Source organism: Meles meles, chromosome 4 (assembly GCF_922984935.1).
Source record: "Meles meles chromosome 4, mMelMel3.1 paternal haplotype, whole genome shotgun sequence".
Classification (NCBI taxonomy): Eukaryota; Metazoa; Chordata; class Mammalia; order Carnivora; family Mustelidae; genus Meles; species Meles meles.
This window is the reverse complement of record NC_060069.1, coordinates 159,189,705-159,201,999: the sequence shown is the minus strand read 5'-3', so window position 1 is coordinate 159,201,999 and position 12,295 is coordinate 159,189,705. Positions and strand designations below refer to the sequence as shown.

The 12,295-nt window shown below is 42.3% G+C and overlaps 1 protein-coding gene across 3 annotated transcripts in view; it reads right to left on the bottom strand.

The window, feature by feature from the left end:
• Window positions 1-12,295, bottom strand: part of IGSF5 (immunoglobulin superfamily member 5) — a 45,683-nt gene that overhangs the window by 18,342 nt on the left and 15,046 nt on the right. For all 3 annotated transcript variants that reach the window (XM_046002861.1, XM_046002862.1, XM_046002863.1), the window contains exon 4: window positions 10,782-11,081. In XM_046002861.1, coding sequence (XP_045858817.1) covers window positions 10,782-11,081 — 300 coding nt within the window. The remainder of the gene's footprint in view (window positions 1-10,781; window positions 11,082-12,295) is intronic.

Here is a 12,295-nt window from a genome sequence, read left to right as displayed (position 1 = left end):
GCTTTAGGTAGCATAGACATTTTCACAATATTTATTCTTCCAATCCAGGAGTATGGAACATTTTTCCATTTTTTTGTGTCTTCCTCAATTTCTTTCATGAGTACTTTATAATTTTCTGTGTATAGATTCTTAGTCTCTTTGGTTAGGTTTATTCCTAGGTATCTTATAGTTTTGGGTACAATTGTAAATGGGATTGACTCCTTAATTTCTCTTTCTTCAGTCTTGTTGTTGGTGTACAGAAATGCAACTGATTTCTGTGCATTGATTTTATATCCTGACACTTTACTGAATTCCTGTACAAGTTCTAGCAGTTTTGGAGTGGAGTCTTTTGGGTTTTCCACATATAGTATCATATCATCTACGAAGAGTGATAGTTTGACTTCTTCTTTACCAATTTGGATGCCTTTAATTTCTTTTTGTTGTCTGATTGCTGAGGCTAGGACTTCTAGTACTATGTTGAATAGCAGTGGTGATAATGGACATCCCTGCCGTGTTCCTGACCTTAACGGAAAAGCTTTCAGTTTTTCTCCATTGAGAATGATATTTGCGGTGGGTTTTTCATAGATGGCTTTGATAATATTGAGGTATGTGCCCTCTATCCCCACACTTTGAAGAGTTTTGATCAGGAAGGGATGCTGTACTTTGTCAAATGCTTTTTCAGCATCTATTGAGAGTATCATATGGTTCTTGTTCTTTCTTTTATTAATGTGTTCTATCACATTGATTGATTTGCGGATGTTGAACCAACCCTGCAGCCCTGGAATAAATCCCACTTGATCGTGGTGAATAATCCTTTTAATGTACTGTTGAATCCTATTGGCTAGTATTTTGGCGAGAATTTTTGCATCTGTGTTCATCAAGGATATTGGTCTGTAGTTCTCTTTTTTGGTGGGATCCTTGTCTGGTTTGGGGATCAAGGTGATGCTGGCCTCATAAAATGAGTTTAGAAGTTTTCCTTCCGTTTCTATTTTTTGGAACAGTTTCAGGAGAATAGGAATTAGTTCTTCTTTAAATGTTTGGTAGAATTCCCCTGGGAAGCCATCTGGCCCTGGGCTTTTGTTTGTTTGGAGATTTTTGATGACTGTTTCAATCTCCTTACTGGTTATGGGCCTGTTCAGGTTTTCTATTTCTTCCTGGTTCAGTTGTGGTAGTTTATATGTCTCTAGGAATGCATCCATTTCTTCCAGATTGTCCAATTTGTTGGCGTAGAGTTGCTCATAGTATGTTCTTATAATTGTCTGTATTTCTTTGGTGTTAGTTGTGATCTCTCCTCTTTCATTCATGATTTTATTGATTTGGGTCCTTTCTCTTTTCTTTTTGATGAGTCTGGCCAGGGGTTTATCAATCTTATTGATTCTTTCAAAGAACCAGCTCCTCGTTTCATTGATTTTTTCTATTGTTTTTTTGGTTTCTATTTCATTGATTTCTGCTCTGATCTTTATGATTTCTCTTCTCCTGCTGGGTTTAGGGTTTCTTTCTTGTTCTTTCTCCAGCTCCTTTATGTGTAGGGTTAGGTCGTGTACTTGAGACCTTTCTTGTTTCTTGAGAAAGGCTTGTACCGCTATATATTTTCCTCTCAGGACTGCCTTTGCTGTGTCCCACAGATTTTGAACTGTTGTGTTTTCATTATCATTTGTTTCCATGAATTTTTTCAATTCTTCTTTAATTTCCTGGTTAGCCCATTCATTCTTTAGAAGGATGCTGTTTAGTCTCCATGTATTTGGGTTCTTTCCAGCTTTCGTCTTGTGATTGAGTTCTAGCATCAGAGCATTGTGGTCTGAAAATATGCAGGGAATAATCCTAATCTTTTGATACCGGTTGAGACCTGATTTGTGACCCAGGATGTGATCTATTCTGGAGAAGGTTCCATGTGCACTAGAGAAGAATGTGTATTCTGTTGCTTTGGGATGAAATGTTCTGAATATATCTGTGATGTCCATCTGGTCCAGTGTGTCATTTAAGGCCTTTATTTCCTTGTTGATCTTTTGCTTGGATGATCTGTCCATTTCAGTGAGGGGAGTGTTCAAGTCCCCTACTATTATTGTATTATTATTGATGTGTTTCTTTGATTTTGTTATTAATTGGTTGATATAGTTGGCTGCTCCCACGTTAGGGGCATAGATATTTAAAATGGTTAGATCTTCTTGTTGGACAGACCCTTTGAGTAGGATATAGTGTCCTTCCTCATCTCTTATTATAGTCTTTGGCTTGAAATCTAATTGATCTGATATAAGGATTGCCACCCCAGCTTTCTTCTGATGCCCATTAGCATGGTAAATTGTTTTCCACCCCCTCACTTTAAATCTGGAGGTGTCTTCGCGTCTAAAATGAGTTTCTTGTAGGCAACATACAGATGGGTTTTGTTTTTTTATCCATTCTGATACCCTGTGTCTTTTGATTGGGGCATTTAGCCCATTAACATTCAGGGTAACTATTGAGAGATATGAATTTAGTGCCATTATTAGCCTGTAAGGTGACTGTTACTGTATATTGTCTCTGTACCTTTCTGATCTACTACTTTTAGGCTCTCTCTTGGCTTAGAGGACCCCTTTCAATATTTCCTGGAGACCTGGTTTGGTGTTTGCAAATTCTTTCAGTTTTTGTTTGTCCTGGAAGCTTTTGATCTCTCCTTCTATTTTCAATGATAGCCTAGCTGGATAGAGTATTCTTGGCTGCATGTTTTTCTCGTTGAGTGCTCTGAATATATCATGCCAGCTCTTTCTGGCCTGCCAGGTCTCTGTGGATAAGTCTGCCGCCAATCTAATATTTTTACCATTGTATGTTACAGACTTCTTTTCTCGGGCTGCTTTCAGGATTTTCTCTTTGTCACTAAGACTTGTAAATTTTACTATTAGGTGACGGGGTGTGGACCTATTCTTGTTGACTTTGAGGGGGGTTCTCTGCATCTCCTGGATTTTGATGCTTGTTCCCTTTGCCATATTAGGGAAATTCTCTCCAATGATTCTCTCCAATAGACCTTCTGCTCCCCTCTCTGTTTCTTCTTCTTCTGGAATCCCAATTATTCTAATGTTGTTTCGTCTTATGGTGTCACTTATCTCTCGAATTCTCCCCTCATGGTCCAGTAGCTGTTTGTCCCTCTTTTGCTCGGCTTCCTTATTCTCTGTCATTTGGTCTTCTATATCACTAATTCTTTCTTCTGCCTCATTGATCCTAGCAGTGAGAGCCTCCATTTTTGATTGCACCTCATTAATAGCTTTTTTGATTTCAACTTGGTTAGATTTTAGTTCTTTAATTTCTCCAGAAAGGGCTTTAATATCTCCAGAGAGGGTTTCTCTAATATCTTCCATGCCTTTTTCGAGCCCGGCTAGAATGTTCAGAATCGTCATTCTGAACTCTTGATCTGACATATTACCCATGTCTGTGTTGATTAGGTCCCTAGCCTTCGGTACTGTCTCTTGTTCTTTTGTTTGTGGTGATTTTTTCCGCCTTGTCATTTTGTCCAGATAAGAGAATATGAAGGAGCAAATAAACTACTAAAAGGGTGGCAAAGACCCCAGAAAAATGCGCTGTAACCAAATCAGAAGAGACCCCAAATTATGGGGGGGAGAAAGGGGATAAAAACAGCTTCTGAAAAAAAAAGAAAGAAAAAAATTTAAAAAATAAAACAAATAAAAAATATAAAAAAGAAAGAAAAAATATATAAATTTAGATGAACTAGTCAAAAAATGTTAAAAAAGAGAAGGGTAAAAGTTTAAAAAAAAATTTAGCAGAAGAAGAAAAAAGAAAAAAGAAAAAAAAATTGAAAAAAGAAAAAAAAATTGAAGTAGCCACAAGACTAAAGAATCATGGGGAGAAAGCCATGAGTTCCGTGCTTTGCTTTCTCCTCCTCTGGAATTGCTCTGCTGTCTTAGGAATTGAATCTGCTTTCTCCTTGATAGATGAACTTCGTCCTGGCTGGATATTTTGTTGATCTTCTGGGGGAGGGGCCTGTTGTAGTGACTCTCAAGTGTCTTTGCCCGAGGCGGGATTGCACCGCCCTTACCGGCGGCCGGAGTAAGTAATCGGCTCGGGTTCGCTTTTGGGAGCTTCTGTTCCCTGAACGCTTTCCGTAGAGTTCCGGAGGATGGGAATGAAAATGGTGGCCTCCCAGTCTCCAGCCCGGAGGAGCCGAGAGCCTGGGGCCCCACTCCTCAGTGCGCCCCCAGAGGACGGCACCCAATCACTCCCGTATCCCCAGCCTCTAGCCGCGCTCCGAGCTCACCCAGCCCGCGACCAGTTCAAGGTAACCCCGAGCTGAGAGTTCAGTCCTCGGCTCTGTCTCTCCAGCCGGCTTCTCTGTTCTAATACCTGCGAGCTCTCCGACACTCCGACACCCCCAATCCTTCTGTGACCCTGCGGGGCCTGGGGCCACGCTGGCCCCGCGTGGGCTTCACCCCGGTTTAGCCCCTGGAGCAATGTCCCTCAGTGGAACAGACTTTTAAAAGTCCTGATTTTGTGCTCCGTTGCTCCGCCGCTTGCCGGGAGCCGGCCCCTCCCCCCGCGGTCTATCTTCCCGTCGTTTTAGATTCACTGCTCCGCCAGTCCTACCTTTCAGAAAGTGGTTGATTTTCTGTTTCTAGAGTTGCTGTTCTTCTTCTCTTTGCTCTCCCGTTGGATTTGTAGGTGTTTGCAATGTTTAGATAAGCTATCGAGCTGATCTCCTGCTACCTGATGTAGTCTCAGGCTGCTACTTCTCCGCCATCTTGACTCCTCTTCCGTGATGCTAATTTTTAAATGAGTACATTTACAGTGCATTGAAAGAAAAATAAATAATGATCATATATTGATAAAAAGCAGGAGAGTGGACAGAAAGCACGGAATCTTGGAATGACCTTGTGCACAATCCAACCCCTTTACTGTACAGATAAGATTCTTGGGACAAAGGGGCTCAGTAAACTGGACAAGAGCACTCAGAAAAAGGAAAAAACCTGGGGTTGTGACTCTTGACTTTCTACTCATTTTGTTTGTCCAACTTGGAATATCTTCTGGGAAGATACAGTCCAGGTCTTATGGGAAATGGGGAGTCTGTGTGGGCACTGGTCCCTGACTTGTGCGCTAGCGAAGGGTGGGAACATAATGGATCAAGGCAAATGCTAGAGTTGCTGGAAAGGATGTGTATGTGCACCTGGTGACCAAGGAAGATGACCTCCACATTCAACACAGCTTGCCTTCCTCCCTGCGTTCCCTTACACATCTGTGCACGTCAGGACCACACGACTGAATGTGCTGTGCAACTTTTATCTAGCATCAGACTGTCCTTTTTCCATCTGCGCAGAAAAGGAAGAAGTACTTCCCAGATGCTCTCATAGAAATGCTCAGAGTTTTAAAAGGCCACATGGAATTTCTCGAAACCAACTGGATCAGTACAAAATGTCACCAGCAGCGTATGCAAAGTGTGCTTCTGTGCTGACTGGGGGGGACACAGGAGGTCTCTGAATCAGTGAAACAAGGGATAGCAGCCATCCCCTCACCTGCCCTGTGGGCTCTGTGGCAGGGACTGTCCTGAGTGCCTCAGACATGTTAACCCGCTTACTTCTCACACCAACAACAAGCCTGTAATGTAGATATTGTTATTATTATCTCAGCTTTACAGATGAGAAAACTGAGGCACAGAGAGGTTAAGTAACTTGCCCAAAGCCACAAAGCAAGTAAGTAGGTGAGCTGGAATCAGAGCCCAGTCTGTCTGGTGTCCAAGCCTGTGAGGCGAGTAGCACCTGAGGAGTCTGGGTCAGGAGGCTGGGTCAGGAGGCAAGGCCTTCTTCAGGATCTCCGTGCTGTGCAGCCCCCAGGTCTGACTGCCCAGTGATCCAGGAGTTTTCTTAAAAATGTCAATTTCCAGGCTGCACACAAACCAATTCAGTCAGAACCTCGGGGAGGAGCCTGAGCCTCATCCTGTGTGCCGAAGGTCCTGGAGACTAATGGGCAGCCGGGAGAGAGAGCTTCTGCCCTATTCCTCTCCCTCTCATTTTACAGGCAAGGAAACTGAGCCGCGGAGGTCAGCGACTTGCCCAGATCTCACAGCCAGACTCAGGGCTGTGACCCAGGACTGTGATGCCTCCACTGGGTCTGCCCTCAAAATTGCCACTCCTCACAAAACTAAGGTTATAACCAGGAATCTCTGTGCTGTACCAGATGCTTCCCATCCCCAGAATGTTGTTTTGCTCTAACGCTTCACAGCCTGTACACCTGAGCGAGAAAACGAAGCAAGGCAGCTGGGCACAGAGAGTGGACAGTGCTAGTCCCAAAGGGGCAGGGGAGGGGGGTCCCACCTTTCACTGGTACCTGTGTCTGCAGTGCTTGAAGTCTGTGCTGCTTCTGGAATCGAGAAAATCGGTCTTTTCAAAAACATTAGCAGTACCCTTTGCAGTATGCTTTTCTTTCAAGAATCAATGATTGTTTGGCTTGGACTAATTAGCCTTCCTAAACTGCTCTTGTCCTCCCTGCAACGACTCACAGGGACTGTTCCAGAAATGAACACAATGGACACAGACTCCTTGCACTTTCAGGAGGAGATGGGTGGCAAGAGGGATGCTTATCGATTCCTGGAGAAGCCTGCGCAGCACAGGCGGGCTCGTTCTGGGCTCTCTGCACCCCCAGCTGTGCTCCTGGAAGCCTCCCAGACACAAGCAGCAGGGGCTGTAATGAGGTCTTCAGCTACTACAACTTGCATAAAACACACAACACGCAGCCAGCCACCAGCTGCTCTGGATCTTGATGAATAATTTAGAAACAAATTACCCTTTTCCAAATGGGTCCAATAAAGTAAGATTCATTGCAAGGCACCCAATGAGCTTCCCTTTGAGGCTGTGGGGACTCCAGCTGCCATAACTAAGGCTGCTAACTTCCCTAGTCCTAGCCGACCAAGGAAGCACTCCACTGAATGAAACCTGATCAGGGGAAATTAAGTGCCCCTTGCCCTTCCCTACAAAAGAAGAACTTTGCAGGCAAGTGAATCTCTAAAATCCATCTCTACAGGACATCATCAATCAGACCAGACCTCTTTGTTGCACTGTTACTTTGTTAAGATGTGTGGTTTAAACCATCGATTTCATTCCATTTGGTGCTAATGGAACTTTTTTTTTTAAAATCTTCCCTTTCAAAGTTTGGACCATAATTTAACATAATTTAATAGTTTCAAAGCCAGCTGGATTGGCTCCTTGGAGACATGGCTGATTCCAGGATAGAACAGGGAAAATGCAAAGGGAGTTCATAACATCATATTGGGCCAAGTGCTTGAAAACTAATAGGGCCAGGTCAAAAGGACACCAAAGCCAGCTGGAAGGGATTCCCACTAGCCAAATCTGGAGCACTCTGAGCATCAAAATGGATAATGACAGGAGGAGTTCATAGTGTACTGAATAAAAATGAGTCCACCCTAAAACTTTTTGAAAAAAGAAAAAGGAAACATAAGAGAAGTTTCTTCTTGCAGAAGACCACCAACCAACAAATATGAAAATATGATGGAGCCAGAAAATAATTCTTTCACAATCACCATAGAAACAACAGATTCAGGCAATGACTTATTGATGAATGCAAAAACTATTAGGGAAAAGACTGCTGGGAAATAAACTACTCATACAGTATTCATTGAATATATATTAATTATAATGGAGAAAGGGACCTTTACAATGGAGAAATCATTAACCAAATGATCAAACTTATTACCAATGATAGAGAAAATCGGCATCATGAACCCACGTGACATTACCCATGACTTGCCTAGAATATTTACCCTCAAATCAAATTATGTTGGAAAACCTCAGACAAATCCAAATTGAAGGGCGTCTTGCAAAAATGGCCTTCAAAAATGTTTATGTCAGGGAGCCTGGGTGGCTCAGTGGTTTAGGCCGCTGCCTTCGGCTCAGGTCATGATCTCAGGGTCCTGGGATCGAGTCCCGCATCGGGCTCTCTGCTCGGCAGGGAGCCTGCTTCCCTCTCACTCTCTCTGCCTGCCTCTCTGCCTACTTGTATCTCTCTCTGTCAAATAAATAAATAAAATCTTTAAAAAAAAATGTTTATGTCAGGAAAGACAGAAAAGGTGAGGGAAGCATTCAAGACCTGATAGCCAAGGCTAATGCATGGCCCTTGACTGGACATTGTTTTAGAGCAGAAAATCGCTATAAAGGATGCTTGGTGACACTTTAACATGGACTGTGTATTATATAACAGTCTTGTATCAACATCACATTTCCTGATTGTCAACTACACTGGGTGTGGTTAAATAGAATGCCTTCGATCTTATGATATACATGCTGAGGTATTTAGGGGTAAACTGTTATAAACTCTGAAATGGTTCAGAAAAAAAAAGCTGAGAGAAAGGCAAACATGACGAATATTAACATTAGTTGTATCTAGGTGAAGGTACATGGGTTTTCATTGTACTAGTCTTGCAACTTTGCTAAATGTTTTAGTTGTTAAAAATAATAAACTGGAGGGGCACCTGGGTGGCTCAGTCAGTTAAGCATCTGCCTTCAGCTCAGGACATGATCTCCAGGTGCTGGGATTGAGCCCTGCTTTGAGTTCCCTGCTCAGTGGGGAGTCTGCTTCTCCCTCTTCCCATGGCCATCCCCTGCTTGTGTTCTCTCTCTCTTTCTCAAGTAAAATCTTTAAAAAACATTTTTAAATATGCTAAAATAAGTTGATCTTAAAATAAAAGAAACACAGATTTCTGCATCCTTTAGCCTCAAAAGCATTGATGTTGACCAGATCTGTGTCAAAGATCTGGCAGTCCTAGATCCCTTTTCCTGTTAGCTACAACAAGCTGGTACTGGTAGGGCTGCTCCATGTGGGTGGAGCTTGATGACTGTTTCCCAATGGGCCCCTGCACTCCGTCTTCTACCTAACACGTGTATTCATTCATGCTTTCATTTCTGTTATCTTCCTGGTCTCTGGGGGCGTCTGAGTCAGAGACAGGAGGCACAGTCCTAACAACAGGGGAGCAAGCTTGTGCTCACTGCACTGAGGATCAATCCCTGCAGTGCAAAGCACAGAATCCCTGGTACTGACCACAGGGTAGACTCTGAATGGCTTTTTAGAGGTTCATGGAGACATTATCATAGGTTGACTTTTGTCTTCCTAAAATTCATATGTTTAAGTACTAACCCCCAGTGCTCCCAGAATGTGACCTTACTTGGAAATAGAGTATTGCAGACATAATTTAACTAAGATCAGTTTATACTGGATGGGATGGACCTCTAATCCAATATGACTAGAGTCACTATTTTAAAAAAAGAGAAATTTGGACACAGAGAAGCACACAGAGAAAACCGTGTGAAAATGAAAACAGAGGGTAGGCTGATGCTTCTGGGAGACAAGAAACACCAAAGACTGCCAGAAAATACCAGAAGCTAAGAAAGAGGACTAGAGATCATTCCCTTATAGTCTTCTGAAAGAACCAACCCTACCAACACCTTGATTCAAACATCTAGCTAGATGAGGATCCACTCATAGTCCTGTTGTGCAGGTTAATTTGGTTAACATCAGAGAAGCACTTAAAACAGAGCCTTTACTTGGCAAATGCTGTGAAGCTGTTTCATCTTCTTCTTCCTCTTCCCCCTCTTCTTCACCTCCTTCTCCCCCTCCTTCCCCCTCCTTCTCTTTCCTCTTCTTCTATTTCTCCTTCTTCTCCTTCTCCTCTTCTTCCTCCTTCTTCTTCCTCTTCCTCCTCCTCCTCTTCTTCTTCTTCATAATCAGTCTTGCTGTGGCTGTAGCTTTGTTCTGAACTTTGAATAAAGTTGCTTTGTAGTGGGAAAATCTTTGCACCAAGAGGGAACCCTTTCCTGGCTTCTGGCCCCTGTTCCACCCCAACCCAATGCATGACTTGGAATAGAGCACATCACATCTCTGGGCCTCCCTTTCTACCCTCTTGCAAAATGAAGGACTTCAAGTAAATCTCCAGCTCTGGGTCCCATGTTTTCTCATTGGCCTGGGCTGACCCCCAGCTCAAGCAGTCTCTGCAGCCCTTTAGGCTGTGTAATTAAAGGTTTTGGTATGCCGAGGACCCTACAGTGGGTTCTCTTAGAGATCTAAACTTTAAATTGTTTTTATTTAAAATCAATTGATTAACATACAGTGTATTGTTAGTTTCAGAGGTAGTCTAGTGATCCATCAGTTGCATACAACACCCAGTGCTCATCACATGAAGTGCCTTCCTTAACACCCATCACTCAGTTACCCCATCCCCCCACCCAGCTCCTCTCCAGCAACCCTCAGTTTGTTTACCATAGTTGAGAGTCTCTTACAGTTTGTCTCCCTCTCTGATTTCATCTCATTTATGTCACTTTGTTGGGTTTTAAGAAGTATAAGACTTGGTACTTTCAAATACACTGTGGATTTGCCAGTTTAAAAAAAGTGAAACCATAATCTACTATGATTGGAAGGAATCCAAGAGCACCTGTACACCCCCGTCAAATATTAGAAGAACTTGTCTCATACTGGCCCAGAGGATGAGATTAAACTGAAACAATGGTTAAAAGCTACAGAGAAACACTGACTTCAAGTAGTTATCACTGAACTGATGCTGTTTTGTGATAAATAATCATCAAAGTTCTTAATGGTTTCCATGGTGAGTAGAAAAGAAAGACACACCGAAGATGAAATTTAAAAGCAAGTGGAATCACAGGGTCATGAAGCTGATGCTGATTGTCTCCATTACCATGCCTACCCAAAGTCAAGGTCACTCTACAGTTGTCCTAGGCATTGTTGATTAAGAGCACCACATATAAAGTATAAGCATGGAACAATAATTTTTTTTATATATAAAGCAAAATGTCTTCACTTACCCCAAGAAGGCTGAACCACAGTAAGATTCACAGTTACAGACTTGTGGGCACTCAGGCCCTTCATGTTAGCCAGGCATGTCAGAGTCCCGTTGCCCTGTGGCGTGAGAGTCAGGACGCTCACTGCATTTTGAAGGTTGTCGGGCTCCAGACCAGAATAATAGCTTGAGTGGCTCACCGGAACGCCGATCTCCCAGGAAATATCCGGGAGAGGGATCCAGCCCAATGCATGACAAGTCACATTACAGGGTTTATCCTCAGGGACTACAAGGTTGTCTCTGGGAATGCGCAACTTCCCCATAACTAGAGAAGAAAAGAGAAATGTTCTGAAGGAGTTACCATGACTCCCTTGATTCCACGTTTTCTTTAATTTTTCCTTCAAATCACATATCACTAGCATTATCTTCCCAAGTCCAAACTGGCTGTGTCTGTATCAAGAAACTTAACTCAGGTTTTATCTGTGGTATTGATAATTGATACCCACCAAGTTCATGAAAGAAGGTGAGGTTGCTCATCAGAAAACGAATAATTCCAGAGAAAATGAATAAATAAAAATCAGGATCCAGGGGAGTACAAATTATATGGAAAAGAGGACAAATGTGCCTGCCCTAAGAGGCTACAGAACCACAATGAAGTGGAGTTGCCAAGTTATCCTGAGAGCCAAAGCAAAAAGGGAAAAAAAAAAACACCTTTACATTCTTTTCCATTGAAAGGAGATCACATCTCAAAGTCTTATGGAACAGCAACTGTCTCCTGGCCTTTGGTCAGTCAGATTCATTTTATTTATTTTTGGGGTCACACATTTTGAACGTAGCCTCTTATGACCATTCCTTAAAGTATTTTTCCAATTACAAATTGAATCAAAATCAAATCTCACTGCAAAAACAGTTCCCCTTAATCACATATCAGAATGGAATACTTGGATAAAGTATTCACTGCCCATGCCAGTGTGAACACTGTAAGCAAGCCTTCTGGAAGTAGTGCTTGTGTGTGCTACTGTTAACAAGGTGACCTGAGGATTGGCTCCGGCAAAGACACAGCCTTGGTGAAACACATAAATATTGGAACATCCAAACTAAAATAGCCTCCCTGTTGCGTAATATAACGGGAAGAACACTGGACTGAGGATCCAAAACTCTGTTCTCATTCCTGGATGTCCCACCCAATCGCCATCACCTAGAACAAGTCACTGACATTTTCAGGCTCCGTTTTTCACTGGGCAAGTGAAATAATTTGACTAAATCAGAGGTTTTCCAATGTTTAGGTTTCAATATCTTTTAAAACCTTAAAAATAGTGAAGACTCCAAAGACTGTTTATGTGGGTTCTACCCACCGATATTAACCATACTTGAAATGGAAATCTTTAAATATTTACTTTATCATAACCATGATAACCCACATATATTTATGAAAATATACCTCTATTTTTAAACCAAAATAAATTATTTTGAAAAATCATTGTTTTATATTTACACAAGTCTCTTTAATTTCTGGCTGGATTCTCATATCAGCTTCTG